This window comes from Gossypium hirsutum, chromosome A11 (assembly GCF_007990345.1).
Source record: "Gossypium hirsutum isolate 1008001.06 chromosome A11, Gossypium_hirsutum_v2.1, whole genome shotgun sequence".
NCBI lineage: Eukaryota > Viridiplantae > Streptophyta > Magnoliopsida > Malvales > Malvaceae > Gossypium > Gossypium hirsutum.
The window spans coordinates 25782959-25802656 of NC_053434.1; the positions used below are offsets into that span (position 1 = coordinate 25782959).

Here is a 19698-nt window from a genome sequence, read left to right on the forward strand (position 1 = left end):
GAAGGACTCTTACACCAGCAACATTCTAGATGTCCCAATTTCTCTGTCATTGCAAATCACTAAGGCAGATTCATCAAGTAGTTACTTTGTTTAGTATTCTATCGAAAAATGCCTCACAATCATTCTCAGATCTCACACAAGGCAGACTAGCATCTCTCCACTTGATTATTAAAGAATTCTCTCTACGAATTTCTAAGGTAATACGCCACAAAGGCTTCTGGAGAACGTTAGCCTCAAAGGCTTTCTAGAGGATTTACCACCAAGGCTTTTCAAAGAGTTTCGTGTTTACCATCCCAGTGAACCATCTCAATGGATGCCATGGGTCTTTTACCACATAGTCTTATACCTTCACACCCTCTTGGCGTATTATCATATGATGTCATGACTATGGACTTTCCACATATTTATTTTGTGATCTGCTAGTCCGATTAGCATTATAGTTGCCCAATTGGAGGCTATACAATAAATCTCTTTTTCACCTTTTTATATAACTCGAAATTGTCAGGGACTGAACCTATATATCAAGAAAGTATAAAACAAAAACCATACATACACCAGTAGCAACACCATATAGTACATAACGTCGTACCATGTTACACATTATTTACCTCACTTACGTATTTGTAGATATCTCTTAGAGATATGCATTTGCATGATTACATGACATGCAAGAGTCAGGTTTAGAGACTCACCAAAGACCTACCTTTACCTCAGTCCAAAATTTCTGCTTCGATAGTCCTTCTTGATCTAGCAGCAGCAACCGCTTAAACAATCATAAGATTTCTATTAGAATCATCATTACAGACATTTTACTAATATTTCATCTATAAGCAACCTCCATGTAGGGCCTTCTTGTAACACTCTTCCCTTCTATAATCAAATGTACAAAGTTGTAGGACTTACTAGAAAGCTGAAACATCTATCTTAGTTTGACTTAATTGGAGAGGATGTTGAGGTTAGAAAGAAGAACCTGAACATTAAGTCAATAGCCCCCAAAACAATTCGAAATGTACACTTCCTATAAATATATTCTCAATCCCTTGATTTCCTTACCAATTCCAGGGTAGATGAAAGAAATTTCGACGAAGATTATCCCTATTGTTGACTAGTCACGATAAGGTCCAATCAATCTAATTTACTCCTATTGAGAAATAGCCACCCATGCTACTTATAAAGATGTATTTAGTTGGCTTGTTTTAGTGTACAAGTAATCTCTCATTCATTTTGTTACTCTACTCTTTGCTCTAATCTCTAATCTTTACCTTCTGTTCTTGTAAAATCCCAACAACTCCCAACTAACCCGATATAGGATTCAATTTGAAAAACACTCATACAAATCGGGCGTACTATGTCTGGGAAAAGACTATCGTTTAGCGTGGTCTTACAGACAATCAAGTCTCCTACAGTTTGCTCATACATCTGACAGTCTCTTAGTGTTCAAACAAACCCTGGGGCGTACCCTCTTTCATAGGCACGCACTTTCTTGGGCGTAATTTTTCTTCTTTTGAAAACATCTTACAATTAATTCCTTAGGTACCGCCAATAGGCAAATGCTTTAACGTTAGTATGCACTAATATTCTAACTTGCCAACTAACCAGCCGAGTGGCTGATTAAGCTGTCATGGTGCACCCAAAATAGAATTAACATACATTATCTCACCCTTACTTGGATTCATAAATCCTGGGGTGTGACAAATTTATTTAAAGAAAGAATTTGAGATGAAATATCTTGGAAAAACAATTTTTTTTTGGCCTGCAGATCGAGCATTTAAAATATGGAATTCATGTCCATCAGTGAACTTATACAAAAAATATCAATTTCGTCCGTACGAGAATGATAAAAAGTTTATTGATCCTAAAGTACCATATCTAAGTGTCATAGGGGCATTAATGTATCTTACAAATAAAATAAGACCTGATATAGCTTTCACTTTAAACTTGTTAGCAAGATTTAGTTCTTCTCAAACACGTAGAGATTGGAATGAAATTAAACATGTATTCGGATACCTTAGAAGGACCATTGATATGAGATTATTTTAATGATTCAAAATCCCTATTGGTCGACTATGCTGATGCTGGATATTTATCGGATCCACATAAAGGTCGATCTCAATTGAGATATTTATTTACATGTGGAGGCACTATCATATCATGCGTTCAATAAAGCATACATTAATCGTCACCTCTTCAAATCATATAGAAATAATTGCAATGCATAAGACAAACCGAGAATGTGTTTGGCTAAGGTTATTGACCTAACATATCCAGAAGATATGTAATTTGCCTTGACAAGAAAAGAAGTCAACTATCTTATATGAATATAATATATGTATAGCTCAATTGAAGAGTGGTTACATCAAAGGCATTGCCAACCACAATGTTTGTAAGACTAGCATACAAGATTGAATGCACCGACTCAAAGATGTAATATGATGTTGCCACTAGTAGGGGTCTAAAACATGCTGTACTTTTTTCCTTTAACCAAAGTTTTCTCCCACCGGGTTTTCCGGGTAAAGGTTTTTAACGAGGCAGCTTGTAATAAGAGATTGTGTATTTTTTTTTTCCTTTATTAGATTTTAAACTCAGGGTTTTCCTAATAAGGTTTTAACGAGGCACATTTTTCATTTTATGGACATCCAATGGGGAGTGTTATGAATATTTTATTATTAAGTGGGATGTCCATCAGGATTAAGATAATTTTGATATACATTAGAAATCTAATATTTATTAGAAGTAGAGTTTTATGTTATTTATAGTTCTTATATCTATAAACTTTGGAAAAGTATTGTAAAATCCTGATGAATCAATAAAATATATTCTCTTTTGCTCATATTTATTTTTTGTTTTTTACTCTCTTTATTTTACAACGTTATTATTATTGTTGTTATTATTATTGTCGTCATTATTATTACCTTTCTAGGTCTGCAACTTCCTTATCTCATTTCTTTTAGGTTGATAGATTCTCATCCCATTAGGCATACCCAACACGATTTGTCACATTCTTGCTGTTAGCGAGTTTTTTTATTTAGTTGCTTTGCTTGGACACCATCTTAATTTTGGGTCCCATTTGCATCGTCATTACTATAATTATTGTTTGTAAACCCACTCTCCGAAACGGATGACGGATGCATACTACTTGTTTCGTTTTATCTTTCTGCCCCTGTTTTATAATTGAGAAATGAACTGCTACTTTTATATATTTAAGTGAACAAGTGTCTATACATACGGGCAGTTGTATGAAAACAGTACAACATCATATGTTATCTGCTCTGCTCCTATCATTAAGGTGTAAATCTCTAAAGACTAACTGAATTATACAAATTGAATTTGCAGAAACAAAAGGTAGGGTGTTTCTAGATCCTCTACTTATTCATGCAATACCTTCTTTGGCTCTTCTGGGATGTCGAATGCAGTTTTCTTTTCTTGTTTCTTCGGGGTGATTTTTGCCAGATGTCGCTTCACAGAATTCTGGTTTATTTCAAAGACAAAAGCCATGTCCCTGATCTGCAAGAAAAAGGAAAATGTCAATTAGTGACAGAGCATATAACATTACACGATCTCTAGAATTCGACAGTGCAAAAAAGATGGATGAGTGAACAGATAGCAAGCCTACCTCAATCAAACTGCTTGAAGCAAGACCCATCAGCTGTCCGGTAGAAACTTCCTTCCCATTTAAGAATATCGAACTCTTGCCCAGATTCTTCAAAGAGAAGGAACCATCTCCCTCCATTTTTATAATTGCCTAGCAGAAATGAGGAGAGTAATTATTCCCATGTACATCTGCAAGCAGTATAGGAGCAAAGGAATCTAAAAAGGATATCTGACAAGCTAAGCAGGTACAATCAATAACATACAGTTCAATTTCACAAGTGCATATAGCACAAACGTAGGAATATAATAAAAACTGGATGAACAAGCTCAGAAAGCTAATAACAGTGACCAAAACCAGTATTTCTAAACTGATTAATGAAGCTTCCTAAAAGTATGGTTCTTTATATCTTAATTAAGGATTTAATTCACATAGAAGATTAATGAAGCTTCCTAAAAGTATGGTTCTTTATATCTTAATTAAGGATTTAATTCACATAGAAGGGCAGAAGCACCACTAAATACCATCCATTCTTAAATAAAAAGAGTGCCTGTAGTTCTAGTGGTCTTCCACTTCAGTAGTAATAGTAAATTGCTAATGAGTTTATTGCTCTCATTCCTCCCTCTCTCCAAGTATTCTGGTCAGCAAAGTGATAGACCTCATCAACACATAGAACCTACCTTGAAATGATAACCGCATCCATGGCATAAGGCAACTGATGCTAATATATTCATGGATAATTTATAAGAGGCGAAGTATGTACAACTAACAATTCAACATCTAAATTAAGTGTCGACGAAGCCTCTGGCAAGGTGGTCAGATACCTCCCCCATGAGGGGCAGGGATATGCAGACTCAAGGTTCAAGTCCCCCCCATCCTCCTCTATACACTGTCCATAAGTCACAAAAAAATGCAAGTAACCATGTCAAGGAAATCAAAATATCACCTGTCGTCTAGATATTTTGTTAGCCCGCCCTTCTCTTCCTAAGTCAATATCAACATCAACATCCATGGTTGCCCTGCCAAGTACAACCTGCAAAGCATGGAGAACTTGCACTAGTAACATGTTCATCTTTTGTGTCACAAGTCAAGAAATCAGTTGCCCAACCAGGCAATTTGAAATTGGTACATACAAAAGCTCACATCTAATTTTAATACAGTGAAAACTTTCTGCACCTTCATGCATTGAAATATATAAAGAAGAACACACGCATAACCACCACTTATCTAACCAAAAAACTTGAATAACAAAAACAAGAGGAAAAACAAAGAGTTTGTAAAAGGACTTGAGAAAACAGAAGTCCATTAAGTACCTTTCCCGACCATATCAAGAAATTTTCTCCAATAATGGATGGGAGCAGGTTGATTGTTAGCGTAATGCAATATAATTCAAGCATGGATAAATTCAGTACCTCAGTTTCTTTAATGTAATGTTTCATATGACGGCCATATAAAACAGCAAGTGCCCCTCGAGATGCAGTAGCTCTTTGCATAGCAGACCGAGCACACTGTTCCAACCTAATGAGTGTCTTCCTTGAATGCTCATCTTGATATCTTGAGACTAGAAATTTCAAGAACACAAATCAACATGTGCAAACACTCAAAAAGTCAACAGTCCATGGATTCCACACTGCTTGTGGTTCAACCAGGACTAAACCATTGGTAGTGCAAATTGAACTTCATACCTTCGCTCCTAATGAAAGAATCAGATTCATCTGGACATAAATCCATCTCAAGTATCTGAAGTGAACATCAAATAATTGTTCTTTAAACACCCAGATATAATAAATACCACTGACAACTAAAAATAAAAAAGTCCTCATAATGAACACAATTCCCAAGATTTACCATGGCTTCAAGATCAGAAAAGCTAGGAACATCATCATCACTTTCGTATTCTTTCTGATCAAATGTTGTCTTGTTTGCTTCAGGTTCCAAAACACTATCTATAATGGAACTTGCTTCTGCATAAGTAGAAATATTTTTGGTATTGCATTCATCTGACGGCTCTTCCTTTGTTGCACCATTTGCAGCAGAATTGGGAAATGCGTGGGTGGTTTTGAACCTATATGGGTCAACCAGGGAATTCTGAGCCTGTCTGGAAATCACATGACATTGACCATCATGGAACTCAGATTTGGCAGCTTGACTAGATTCCGACAAAACAACCAGTCCTACCATCTTGGGAGCAGTAAAACATTGAGCAAGATTATCTTCTGTCTGCATCAAGCTCAGTTCTTCTTTACTATCATTTTGATTTGCAAAGGATGAGGCCTGGTCACTGCCCACTTTATGACACTCTTGTGGAGCAAAAGCTTTAGCTAAGAGAACATCATCGTTGCATGGGATTTCAGGATCCTCACTGTTCAACATGCAGCAACCTTCATCATTAAGTTCGGGAGAATGAGGATTTGACACCGATGCAGATGAAGGCACATTGATTTCCGGATGCCCAGAATATAACTGTTCAGTGTGCCCAGAATGTGACTGTTGGTCTGGAACTTCATCCAACTTTGAAGAATAAGTTGCAGCTTCCAAAGTACCAGGACACACATCTGAAACTAATGTCTCATGTTCTTTAGTCTTTGATGTATCATCTTCATGAACATCATTAGGAGAATTTAGCAGAAGTGAATTCACACTCTCATAGCAAGATTTATCAATAGCATCACCATCAAAGTTTAATAAAGCATCTGTTTCAGCTAAATCACCACCTGAGATAACAACTGAATTATTAATTTCATAGCCATCTTTTAACATCATATCTGAAGGAACAATAGCATATTCAGATGCACACATTTTCTTACCATCCACATCTTCAGGATGCACAATTTCACCTTCTACGTCCTGGCCTTTATCTAGAGGGCCATCATTTACTGGCATTACAGCTGCTGGAACATCTTCCATTGTTTTCCACAGCGGCATATCTGGTTGTGGCGATGAACATCCCACTGAGAAAGGCTTGATTTCCTCAACACCAGATGGATGCCCAAATTTAACTGAAGCCTCAAAAATGACATGAGGAGACCCGCTAGACACATTATTCTGTTCAAGGTTCTCAACTTTTTCACTAAAGCAATCCTCCTTCAAAGTTACTTTCAGGTCATTGTCTTGTGATCGTTTATCTACACAACCTATCCCTAAATCACAGAATCCAAATTGGTTTTGAACACAATCTTCTCGAGGTTCTACGAGCTCATCATAGCCACCTCTATTTTGCATGCAATCATTCCCATTTGGTGATCCAAGAAAACTAACACCACTCGAGTTCGTCACATGGTAATTACAGGCCCTCTTCCTCATAGCATAATACGATCTTCTAACGCTTTCGAATTTTCTTTTAGCACCTCCATTTTCAACAGAGTTATCACATTTACTTGATTTAGAAGATAAATTAGAAGCAGATAATTCAACCTCAATCATACGAGCCGCCGCTTGATCGGAAATAACAGGATCATAAAGCAAAGCACGCCATCGATCTTGTAATTCTTTAACAGTAAACTTCCGTGAAAATCGAACCGCACCTTTTGCTAGTGCTTCCAATGAAGCACCGGACTGTAATTACCAAAATTTAAATTAATCATCAATTTCCACTAACCTCAGGGGTTTTATCTTTTCTCGTTTTAGACTTTTAGGTCAAGAAATGCAAAAGATTCGTTTAGAGAGTGTAAAATAGGAAATTACATTATGAGGAAAATTTGTAAGAGGAAGAAGAAAAGAGGTTACCTCAATGGCGTTCTTTAATAAGAGATCGTCTTCAGGGATCCAAGAGGAAGAAGAAGAAACTGAAGCAGGCAGAGCTGACATGGAATTTGAATATATATATATATATTGCTATTTATATATATAACGAAATGCAGTGGTTGGATTTACAAAAATGAAAAATGAAAATAGAAATTTTCAAAAAAAAAAAGGAAAATAATAAAGATTTAACGGTTAACGGTTCATTTTTTTTGTTTGGATTGTTGAATTTAGGGATCCGCCATGGAAATGAGGTTTGATTTTTTGTGTGTGTTTGGAGAGGGAGGTCTCTAAAGCTCCTTTCAGTAGTCTTTCGTCAGTCTGAGAAACGGACGGATCAGAAACGAAAGCTTTCGCAAACGCGACGTCCCTGGGGGAAGGGTCTCACGCGCTTGTGAAATTACTATCATACCAATCTTGCTTTTAAGCCCATCTCACCTTTCATTTGGATCCAGATTTTAAAACCCAATCTGGATCTTGAACAAAAAAGGTTTCAAGTCCAGGCCCGGCCTGGTTTAAAACATTAAACGATGTCACCTCTAGCTTCTCTTCATTTTATTAAAATACTTTTAAATATAATAATTCAATTTAAACCCCTAAACCCTAAAATTAATAATTTAGTATAACATCATAACACACCAAAATAATAACACACCAAAATGCTATTTAAAATGTCTGTCGTTTCAAAGACCCGGATGCAGATTTAAGTGGCACTCTTTTTTAAGCTTTAAAGTTGTCTCAAGAGACAAAAAAAAATAAATATAAATTGGGGACCCTAAACCACAAATGTTCCTATAAATCCACTTTGTTGCAGTAATTAAGTTTCAGAAAGGTCCTAAAAGACCTGAAACTTAACCCTTTCATTGCAGACATAAGATCCACCATGAATTCTTTCACAGGCTCAACAGCGTTTAGCTGAGATACTAACAGAAATTCAGCAAAAGCCTGTTTTGGGACCACATTAATTTATGCCCACAACTCGAAATTAAACTTAATATTATTGCTGCAGATGCCCACTGGTCAGTGGCCACAACGTACGCAGCAGATATCGACATATCCACCCCCCCCCCCCACGCACCCTCACCATCTCTTAATGCCAGAATAGAATCCCAGTAGCCTTAAATGAGTTTTTTGGCCATTCTCTGGGTTTTGCATTTCAACCAAAAATCCTTTTTATTTGCGTAATCATTGATTTCTTTTTCTTTCAGATAACTCCAAACTGCAAACTGCAAACTGCCAAAGCTTTTTCACTTATCTTTACTTCTTTTGCTTTATTATTTTATCCATACCAGGAGATTGGCGTAGGATAATAATTAAGATTTATAATAGAAAATGAAAGTGGGGGATCCTGGTGGCAATTGCAGTACATAGTCCGATGGATAAAATATGAGCATAAATAAATAAAACTGGGGAGAATTTAGTGATTCCCCCTTCCCATTTTAAGTGATAGTTATAAATTCCGGGGAACAAAATGAAAGTTGATGGAGAATCCACCTGAGTTTCATGCAAAAGTGGCAGTCATCACATGACAAATCCGACAAAAAGTGAAGGTTTTTAGGAGCATTGAGCAATGGGGAAACAGTCTCAAATGCTCGACAACTCAACAGCTAAAATAACATTATAATTTTACATCCCATCACCCAAACTGCCATCCGTGTTAAAAAGAATAAAAACATACCTCAGTCAGGCAATGGGAAAAAGAGAGGATTTTCAGAAACTAAATTTTGTTTAAGGCTTCAATTCTTTTAAATGTCTTTTCTGGGGGGGAAAAAATAGATGTGATGGAACACAGTGTTTGCTTACAGTGGACGCTTGGGGGAAAAAAATACCCCTTCGAATTAACACACAAATATGAGATCAGAGGATGATATAACCATTATTGAATAATCGAAAATCTTAGTTTATCAGACTTTCAGTACCCAACATGTCGAGTAAATTTTACTATATTAGGGAAAACCGTACCAAGAATATTCTTAAGTTTCCTGGGTGCAATTCAAGGAATGTTGGCTGGGCAGATGAAACTAATTGCAGGAAAACAAACAGGTAAAAAAAAAAAAAACCCTTCATGGCTAGATCACAGCATAGACCCAAGGATTTAATGAAGCATGAACTGAACCTGATGATATTACAATAGGAAATCAATTATTGCACCAAATAAATAATAAAAACAAGAAGGAAGATCCAAGGTTTTCCATGTGGTTGTTCCGGTTGAAACTCAAAAACATGCCCAGAATAGCCACTTCAACCCTAAACAAGAACCATTTTGTATTCTCCAAAAGAAAAAAAAAACCGACTCGATTTCAATAGGTCCATTAGCGTTTATCTTTTGTTCTTAAAACCAGACACAGATACGACATATGATTGAACTTTTTCTTGATAATAATAATTAATAATGTTGTAACCCTCCGGTTCTGTCGTCGTCATATACAGCCTATTAAATTTCAAACCCTTCACGTCCCAAACATACTAAACAAATGACTCCAGTGGGTCACTCAAAAGCTAATTATTGGGTTTGCATGCTCCCAGCAAATTCCTGTTAACCATTACTCTACAAGTAGCTTGAACATTCATGTCTAAACAAACAAAGTGCATATATACTGGGAAACACTAAGAACTTAAATTGATATTTTTTAAAATATTAAATTATAAGATTGATGTTATCAATAACACTCTTAATGTCACAATGCAAAGAAGTCATGGAAATGAAACTGCTCAGAAAACAAGAAAACAAAACACTTGCTATATATATTGAATTACATGCATGTTTCAAGCTCCTTTCAATTTTTATTTCTAAAAAAATTACTTTAATCCATTTTAATACACTCTGCCAGAAAGACCCATTTATAGATAGTTTGTTTCTGAAAACAATTTAAGCTCAGTTATTTTATCAATGTCAAGTGAAGCTAAATTTCCATGAGGAGAAGGCAGGTTTTTGACATCCATATTTAATTAAATGACATGAAGATTACTTGCAAATGCAACTGACTTAATACTTAGTTTCTATGCTTAATTTACTGATCAGTTAGATTGTTTAATGTTCATATATCAAGTGAGATCCCTTTCACATATAGCGAACAAGATGCTTCACCCATTTAACCATATTTGGTATTATAAGAAAACAAGAAACCATTGCTTTTTAGTATTTTCTATGTCCGGTTTATCTTCAAGGTTCTGTCTCTTCCAACAATGTTGTCTCTTTAAAACTTGTGTTTTTTTTAATGCAATGTGCCTTACACCAACACCTATTGATTAACATGTTTTTAAGCAAAATTAAGTTAAAACTATTATTTTCTGAGATCCCTATACTAAGCAACAAGGACCCGACTAAATCCCAAATGGAGCCAGGTCAAACCACATTTTGAGGGAAACAAAACTCGAATTTAAAGGGCATAAAACTCTTCCCCCAGGAAACTTAAAAACATGTTAGCTATGGCCTTATAGTTCAATCCAAATTAAGCTAGAATGTGATAAAGTGGTTTTCTGACAGACCATGAGTAATTAGCCATGAAACAAAGAGACATAGTACACAGCAGCAGCAATTGAGTGCTTGAAGTAATTGAAACATGTTATATAACCGTGTCTTAAAAGCATGTAATGACAAAAAAGAAACCCTACCCTGTAATTAAATTTCCTGTCATCGGGAGGTGAGAACAAGGTAACAGTGTCGAGCCGAAGGAAAGAAAAGGTTCATTAAGGGACAAGCTTCGCAATCTTTTAGTTTAGTTCATGCATTGGCAATTTTCCCGACTTTTCAAATAATGCAGACATGAACATGAAACAGTAATTGTATGCAACCATGCATCTTATTTGGTCGTTACAGACAATGTTGCAGAAAAAAAATTGAAAAAACGAACAGATGATAAGATATATTTCCCATTTTGTCAAGAAGTTAAGTCACATCTATGTTATGCATACGTCAATTCTAATGAATGAAATGATAAATGATGATGGTGATGATAATTATCACATGAATATATATATACATAGAGAGAGAAAGAGAGAAGGATTTTATGTTTCACCTTTTGAACTTGAATGGAAGCTAGCTAAGCTTTCATGGATGGCTGGACCGCCCATACCGTGATAAGGAAAAAAAGATGCTGTCTTTGTAGTTTGTCCAACCAAAGAAGAAACCAATATTCGTCCCACATTGAAACTGGTAAGCATACGGGTAAACAGCAACAGGGAAAAGCAGCTTCCCCAAGTTGAAAAAAACCAGCCAGAAAATCTAAAAATTTTTCCATATTATTTCAACCCCACAATCTCACTAAAATATTAAAAATAGTTCTCTAACTTACAAACACTCACTCGACACGCCACATGCTGTGCACATTTTCGTACAAAAACAGCTTTAGATTTAGAAGCAGCAAATATAGTTGCAGTAGTAGAAGCAGCAGAAGAAGAAGAATTATATTGATGATTTGGAACTAAAAAGCATTCAAATTTTTTCACAACAAAAATACCAAACATCTCTCTCTCTCTTTTCTTAAACCTTTTTCTTAACTACTACCTAGTTCATCAATGGTGGGTGTCAAATGTTATAGTACTTCATTATGATCGAGGGCAAGAAAGTAGACAACGAAGAAGAAGAGACCTAGAAAAAAAAGACTATGGACGTGTTTTTAAGATCTTGGGTTCGGGAAAAACTGCGTACCAGCCATGAAAGTGTTGAGTGGAGCTGCATAAAGAGAGGAAGGATCTAAAAATGCGACGGTTGATGAAGACGCAGCGGCTGTAACGCTGCTGCAACTGGCGTTGCCTGCGACGGTACCCGCGTTGGAAGCGGCGGCGGTGGGACCAGCAGTAATAAGATCAAGTTGTTGGATTCCATCGCCGGAAGAACTCTCACCAACTGCTGCAGCCATGTTGTAGCCGTTTTCGGGGCCTTGATTGTAAAGAATTCCCTTGAAAACATGCCCTCCGATGTTCACAGCCGTCTGATAAGCATACTGATCGTCACCATCTTCAATGCCACTCACTCTCACGCACCGGAACATCGCTTCAGAGTTCACTTCTGGCGGAAAATTCCCCACTTCTAACCCTAAAAGGAAAAGAAAACAGCAATAGCATGGATGTAGGTGCAAAACAAAATGGGATTCTATTAATTTTGCTGTTTTCAATGATTTATAAGTGAAAACCGAGAGAAATGCAAGCAAGCACAATGGGGTTAACACAAAACCATAAACACGGGGGAACGCAGAGAGAAAAGGAGAGAGATGACGCGTAGAAAGAGGGAGGAAAAAGAAAGGTTTCTTCCCTGTCAAAACATTCGTCGCGATTACAAAAAAAAAAACAGTATGTGGAAAAGGAAATGATGGAGAGAAAGCTGTTGGAGAGTTAACTATGGATGTTGATTTCATTGCACGCAATTGATGTATGTCTGCTTCCTTTAACTTTTTTCATTCCCTTTTTTTCCTTTCCCTTCTTAAGTTCTTACAAAAAATAGTCAATCTTCGAGACTGTGTGTGAGTCTCACTGAGAGCTGGCATAAAGTGTATTAGTTAAAGAAAGATCACACCCCAAGAAACAAAACTATACCTGACGCGTTTGTGGGTAAACGAGTGAAGGCAAGAGGAGAAGATGTTGGATTCTCTCGCTGTCTTTTGGGATTCTCTCCACGAAGCTGTTGTTGCTGCTGCTGTAAAGAAGCAAGTTGTTGTTGTCTTTCACGGCGCTTGGAAGCAGGAACCCAAGTACTTTTAACATGGGTTTGGCAGTCGAATCCTCGGCTTTTACAACAGGTTCTACACCTCATGTGAAGGCAATCTTTCTTAGCTTGATTACCACAATCTTGGCAACTTACGCCTCCACCTCCACCACCCATCATCATAAAAGCCGATCTCGAGGAGGAATCATCAGCGATGTTGATCGAGCTCCTGCTAGGTCCAACTCCTAATCCAGCTGCTGACGAATAAAGATCTTGTAGCTGTTGGCCTTGCTGGTTGTTGTTGTTGTTGTTGCCGATGCTTTGGTACTGGCGTTGGAAAGCTTCTTGCTGTTGCCACAATTCGAAACCCTTGAAAGAAGCATCCTCATTTTTGTACCAAAACCAGCTCTCGGGTTGGATATCGGTCGGCGGTGGATTGTTTCGTTGGTCTTCTTGGCTGTTGCTCCCTCTTCCTCCTAGTGAAAAAAACCCCGCCATTGTTCCTCCTTTAAACCTCTCCCAGACCTCAATTGTGACCGACAATCCATATCAGAAGCTTCCCCACCTCTCTCTTTTGATTTTCAGAACCCGATTGTTTTTTGTTTCCCACAGCCGCTATTGCCAATTCTTCTCCTTTTGCACGTGTTTAAGCACACGCTGCTATCTAACAAAACAAGAAGTGAAAGTGAGCAGTTGTTGTTGTTGTTGCTAATCAGTACATAGTAATTTATTCGTTGTTTTTTTTTGGCTGGTGTCGGTGCGCCCCTAATTGCAAGAAAAGAAAGGAAAAAAACAAAAAAAAGATAGAGAGAGACCCAAGGGGTTGTGTAGGAAAAGCGCAGCGTTTATACTCGAATCAAAGCTTTGCTTGCTTCCCCTTTCACTTTCCTCAAGGATTTTTCGTTGTGCTGCGGCAGCTGGCCTGGCTTTTGAACTTAACTTTGTTTTTCTTGTCGTTGCAAAGGCATTTAAGACACGATACAAGAATTTACAGCACTCTTTTCTGCCAACGCCGCCATGCCCCTTTCTCTCTCTACTGTAAACTGTTATTAACCCAATTTAAGTCTCTTCCCATAACCCCATCTCTCTCTCTCTTTCTCTGATTTCTTGCAGGGTCTTTTCTTTTCTTTTCTTATCTCGTGTGTTTCTTAATGAACAAACAAAAAACTCGAAACGAAAAAAATTAAACTATAAATAAACAGTTTAGTTTCTGTCCTTTTCTTTAAGAACCTGTGTCTCTTCGTTGGCTATGGCCCTTAAAGGGTACCGGATCAACCGCTGCCTGCCCACCTTCTGATTCCCATCTAAGGGTCAATGATTTTCCACGTGTCGTCCCACCAGCCTATTCCAAGTTATGCCCGCTAGGGCTTGGATTTTGCTTCAATTACCCAAATGGTTGCTTGCTTAAAAAAGCCTTAAACTTGGATTTTTAGGTCCTCTTAATTGTTATTCTCTCAGCTTTTGTAGCTGTAAAGCATTTGCTCATCCACTGTTTTTGGAACATCTGTCGGCGATAAGGGTCTTTCTGTAAATGACGAAGAATTTCAGGGTGAGAAAGAGAATTTTCAAAAATATGGAGAAATGTTTTATACTGACATTAAAATATTGAAAAGCAAATTTATTTGGATTTGATTTAGTAATCTGTTATTAAGATTTTATTCCTACTAAATAAATTTGGGATTAGTTTATTAAGATGGAAAGTTTTGGGCAATGTGATATAGAAAGATATTAATCATGTTTGTGAGTGAGGTATAAATTGTGGTGTTAGAGCGACTTTGCATGTCTACCCTTTACCTTTTTTTTTTTCAAATTTTCTTTTATGATTGTATAATATGAATGGTTAATCAACAAAAGCTTTTTTTTGTAATTAAGTCATTTTGGGACCGTTATTTTTCTTAAATGACGTGCATTTTTCTATTTGCTATGCAGTCAAGAGAGGTGGGGTTGACTAAATAGTCATGCAAATAATATAAAAAAAATAGAACTAAAATGTTTCACGTTTTTATTTTTTTAATCAAAAGAGATAATAATAAATAAATACAAAAATTCTTTTTAAACAAGGGTACACTACAGCTTCTTGCAATTCTATCACCTAATCATGTTCACAGTTTTATTTTTTTTACCTAACTTTCATGTTGCTTTTATTTTGATCACCTAAAAAGTATTATTTTTTTAAAATATTATTCGTATAAAAAATATTAAGGATTAAAGTAAAAAAGCAATAGAAACTCAAATAATGCTTTAAAATTTGTCAAATTATTCTTGTTTACCTCTTGTCAGAAGTTCTAATTTTCTTTTTCTTTTCAATATTGAATTTTAAATTTCAAAACATCAAAATCAATTAAATAAGTTATTAAAAAAATTATATCTTGATAGTGTCAATTGAATTATTACTATAATATTGAAATTAAGTAAATTAATTAATTTACTAATTGTACATGAAACCCAAATATTTTTAGATTTTATGATATCAAGTCTTTCAAACTAAGCTAAAAGCAAAGAAAAATCCTTACAATTAGTTAAATCAATTAAATATATCTTCCATGCCAAATAAAACTCAAAATTTTTTTATCACTTCTTTACCCAAACAGAGGACAACCAATTAATTTAATTGATTGCATTTTTTTTTAGCTTAGTATGAGTTATTGAGTTAACTTCATTAAGAATAAGATGGAAACATAAAATAAATTTTCAAAATTTAGAAGGAGATTAATTTAATTAATTGCAATATTACAATAACAAATTGGTTAACATTATCATGGGATAACAAATTTTCAACAATTTATTTAATTGATTTTTATGTTTTGAAATTTAAAATTTCATTATTGAAAAAAATTAAAAGTTTACACAACGTAATAAACAAGTATAATTTGACCATTTTTTAATGTATTATTTGGTGTTTACCACTTTTTCACTTTAATTCTTAATTTGTTTACCCCAATCAATACTGTAGAGAATATTTTTTTTTACTAAAATGAAATCAACTTAAAAATTAACTGCGATTAGAGATTCAAGAATTGAGTGACTAAAATGAAAGTGCCCTAAAAGATGAATGATGAAATTGCAAGAATTTCATTTTTAGTTATCAAAATGAAAGTGTCCTAATGACTTAACTAGGTAGTTTACCCTTTTAAATATTATACTTATACTTGATGTGACTTTTATTAATAGGGCAGTTTGGCCACTCGCTATTATTATTAATTAGAAATCCACGTCATTGAATGGTATCCATGTCATCGGCTGACATGGGAAATTTTACTTGACTTTAAAAATTGGTCTGGAGTAATTGATAGAAATTAGGAGGCATGACCTTTTTTCTTACTCGTTTTTAGTACGGAACCAACACAATCATAAAAAATTGGAAGGAGAAAGAAAGTTGAATCCAAAGCCATTTAATTATAGATAAGATTAGATAAATGTAATTATAAGATTTAATTATAAAGAAATAATATTATTAAAAATATTTTATTATATAAATATTTATATTAAAGTATATAATATAATAATAATAATAATAATAAAACACAACACAACAATGAATTAAAAGAAAAGGCTCGGTTGTTTAGGTGATCTAAACGGTCTAAATCCATGCTTTATTAATGGTTAATGATGTGTTTGATAACAATTAACAAATACTAACTCTCTATTAAATAAATTTTACGAAAGGATATATTTTAATTTTATATTCAGTAATTTTCAATTAAAACTAATAAAAATCTAATTAGTTATAAAAATATTTTATTTGAAGGTAAAATATTCTATTTTTTATTAAATCAAATTATAAATTACATTGTATTCTAATGTAATAATATGTTAAATATAATGTAATTTTCAATTAATATTTATATGCTTATTAATTTTTTGGGTAAACTACACTAGTAGTCACTCAGCTATTAGGTTTTATTTTTTTGTCATTTAACTATGAAAAGTTACAAAATAGTCATTCAGCTATTAGTAATTTTCTTTTTTGTCACCCAGCTATTCAATTTTATCTTCTTGGTCACTAATTGGCTAATAGTAGAAGCTTTTAAAATTGGCATAGTTGCAACTTTAACCCTTAACATTTATACATTGTGTCAATTCAGTGTTAATTCTAAAAAATCTAACCTCAACATTTACACATTGTGTAATTTAGTTTTTCTTTTTCCTTTTTTCAGTTTTGCTTTTCATTGTGTCCATTTCACCTAAAAAGTTAAAAAAATTAATTTATCAACTAAATTTGATTGGAAATATACAAAGAACAGAAACATCTAAAATTCTAAGATAGTAATTTCCATATTTTCTCTTTTTTTATTTTTTAAGTTAACCCTCAATATAACAAAGAAAAGTAATATTGCAAAAAATGACTAAATTACACTATGTGTAAATCTTGAGGGTTATTTTTTAGAATCAAGACTAAATTGACATAATTTATGAATGTTGAGGGTTAAAATTGTTATTATATCAATTTTAAAAGCTGCCATTGTTAGCCAGCTTGACAAAAAAAGACAAAATTGAATAATTTGATAACCATTTTATAACTTTTCATAACTAGGTGACCACAAAAGGAATTTACTATTAGTCAATAAACATTTTGCAACTTTTCACAGTTGAGTGACTAAAAAATAAATTTATTAATAATTACTACCAATGTAGTTTACCCTAATTTCTCTAATGGAAGTTATGAATAGTGTCAAATTTTCAATTGCAAAGAATATTTTTGAATAATTATAATTAAAAAAATTTTGACACTTATTATAACTAAAATTAATCATTATAAAGAAATATCTCACTGATAAGTAGAATACATCCAAACCTTTACCAAAATAAATCTATACAATATTCATATACGATGAGACATAAAATATAAACTGAAAACCCATACATGATTTACATGTAGTGAAATTCAAAATTGAAATCTTAAAGTACTCAAAGCCTTAACCTTACCATTAAACTACTACTTCATAATTTCAAACAAAAAAAAAAAAGCTTCAGACATTTCAAATAGAAAAATTTTTAAATGACAAGGTATGGTTGGCTATAAGTTTATTTTAAAAAAAGTTATCAATGATAATATTTTGTTTTTACTTCTCTTTTACTTTTTTGTTTCTTTTTAAATTTTTTTATGTAAATGCATGTTAAATATTTAAAAATTAATTTTAATTTAATTATATATATTAGCATTGAGTCAAATCATTTTTTCTTTATCTTTTAATTTAATATTTTAATTATTTTTTCATTAAACCCTTCTAAATAATGATAACTAAAAAAATTTATACAATAATTTTTATCTCAATGTTAATATATAATTGAAATAAATATAAATTTAAAATACTTCATTTTAATTGAAGTCAAATATATTTTTTATGAAACAAGTCATATATATTAATTTTATAGTACTTTAAAATGTGAATTTTTTTTTTCATTTTGTAACTAAAAATGAAGAAAAATAACAGAAAATACATAGATAAATGATAAAAATGGTTTAAGTGTCTTTTTTTTATTTTAAATTTGTTTGATAAATACCTTTAAGGGGTTATGTGATTGTCTTCAAACTTGAAAATGTTAAATGGATATTCTTCAAACAATAGGAGAGAGTGAAAGAAAGGTGGGTGTTATAAGTATCAATATATATTTTGAATAATCTCATTATAAGTTCTAATCATATCTGCTTTTTTTGACACAGTGCCTAGAACTACCCATAACCCTTCCCCAACCCATAAATAAGAGGATAATGCGCTTTAGCGCACTCAAATCCACGTCCTCTTGCATTGACAACAATGCCCATGTCAATTGAGCTAAAACTCAACCAACAAGTATCAATATTAAATATGAACGAGATTAAAAGATGTTGCTATAAAAGCTAAGAGTTTTTCTTTTTCTTTTTAGCATAACTCAAATAGTTGAATTTAATGTTTGTTGTAAATCACCCAAAAAAATTATCTCATCTGTCACAGAAAGAAAGAGTTCAAAAGTGGGTGAGAAATCATTCAATCATCAGGCTAACACCACTTAACCCTCGTCATTCCCTCATTCTTCTTAATCTTATGATTGCTTTTGTTGTTAGCCTTCATGCTTCCTTCATTTTTTTTATTTATTTTTTTTGCCTTTTGGTTTTTAAGTTCTACCTTACATCTCCTTGTTATGGCTTGTGTTAGCCAAATGAGTGAGGATGGATCTTCTGCTCGCCCTATGTGCCTGCCACGATGGCTTGGATCTTGGATCTTTCCTCCTTTTAAACTAGTTTCTTAGGGTATTTTGTTTGTTTGTTTTAAGATGCTTTATGGTGTCTTTTGATTGTCAGGCCTCTTTTTATTACCACCCTACATCATGTTTAAGGTTGTTGGGCTAGATTAGGAAATAATGACCCTCTTTTATCTAGATACAACTAGGAAAAGTTGAACTTGCCCGGAAAATGCAGGCGTTGCTGAAACTAATTCATGATGGTGGGGCATTATGATTGTATCATTGGTGCATCTTCCTTTGAGTTCAATTCCACCCTCAATCATGTACATCGCTTCTATCCTAACTTTTGACTCTAATGTAATGACCTAAATTTCAATGGTATCAGAAAACAAGATTTCGGAACTCTATTTTTGTAAATCAAGTCCATAAATATAAAATAGGAATATTTACAAAGTTAATATGAGAATATAATAAATATTGGTTAAGTGATTTAGCCAAAAAGATAGTTAATTAAAACTTAGGGACTAAATTGTAAAGGTCTAATCGTTATTGAATTTTA

General features: G+C 33.9%; 2 protein-coding genes across 6 annotated transcripts; both read right to left on the reverse strand.

Annotated features, from left to right (window-relative positions):
• Positions 1–3173: 3173 nt before the first annotated feature.
• LOC107896857 (uncharacterized) lies at positions 3174–10951 on the reverse strand. Of its 3 annotated transcripts, XM_016822157.2 has the most exons (8): positions 7316–10951; positions 6397–7144; positions 5438–6303; positions 5275–5329; positions 5002–5150; positions 4536–4622; positions 3614–3742; positions 3174–3504 (listed from the first exon to the last, which is right to left on the reverse strand). In XM_016822157.2, exons 1-8 carry the CDS (start codon positions 7394–7396, stop codon positions 3367–3369), a joined length of 2253 nt encoding a protein of 750 aa, XP_016677646.1. In that variant the 5' UTR covers positions 7397–10951; the 3' UTR covers positions 3174–3366. The 3 variants fall into 3 exon arrangements, 2 of the variants coding, with proteins under 2 accessions (XP_016677646.1, XP_040937414.1); XM_041081480.1 differs by having other exon boundaries at positions 5438–7144; positions 7316–10941; XR_005904951.1 differs by having other exon boundaries at positions 3413–3504; positions 3614–3780; positions 5438–7144; positions 7316–9408.
• Positions 10952–11716: 765 nt separating this feature from the next.
• On the reverse strand, positions 11717–14201 carry LOC107896870 (protein SHI RELATED SEQUENCE 1). 3 transcript variants are annotated; one of them, XM_016822177.2, is made up of 3 exons: positions 13790–14201; positions 12866–13638; positions 11717–12368 (listed from the first exon to the last, which is right to left on the reverse strand). In XM_016822177.2, exons 2-3 carry the CDS (start codon positions 13470–13472, stop codon positions 11950–11952), a joined length of 1026 nt encoding a protein of 341 aa, XP_016677666.1. In that variant the 5' UTR covers positions 13473–13638; positions 13790–14201; the 3' UTR covers positions 11717–11949. The 3 variants fall into 3 exon arrangements, with proteins under 3 accessions (XP_016677666.1, XP_016677673.1, XP_016677676.1); XM_016822184.2 differs by having other exon boundaries at positions 12866–13634; positions 13790–14161; XM_016822187.2 differs by having other exon boundaries at positions 12866–13631; positions 13790–14154.
• Positions 14202–19698: the final 5497 nt, after the last annotated feature.

Bases quoted from the DNA above. Each gene is read 5' to 3' on its own strand.
- LOC107896857 (XM_041081480.1), bottom strand. From the start codon at position 7,396: ATGTCAGCTCTGCCTGCTTCAGTTTCTTCTTCTTCCTCTTGGATCCCT. The intron at 5,330-5,437 runs GTAAATCTTGGG...TGTTCACTTCAG, and splicing joins TTTCTGATCTTGAAGCCATG to ATACTTGAGATGGATTTATG. The intron at 4,623-5,001 runs GTACTGAATTTA...CATGCTTTGCAG, and splicing joins ATTACATTAAAGAAACTGAG to GTTGTACTTGGCAGGGCAAC.
- LOC107896870 (XM_016822177.2), bottom strand. From the start codon at position 13,472: ATGGCGGGGTTTTTTTCACTAGGAGGAAGAGGGAGCAACAGCCAAGAA. The intron at 12,369-12,865 runs GTATAGTTTTGT...TTTTCCTTTTAG, and splicing joins TTTACCCACAAACGCGTCAG to GGTTAGAAGTGGGGAATTTT.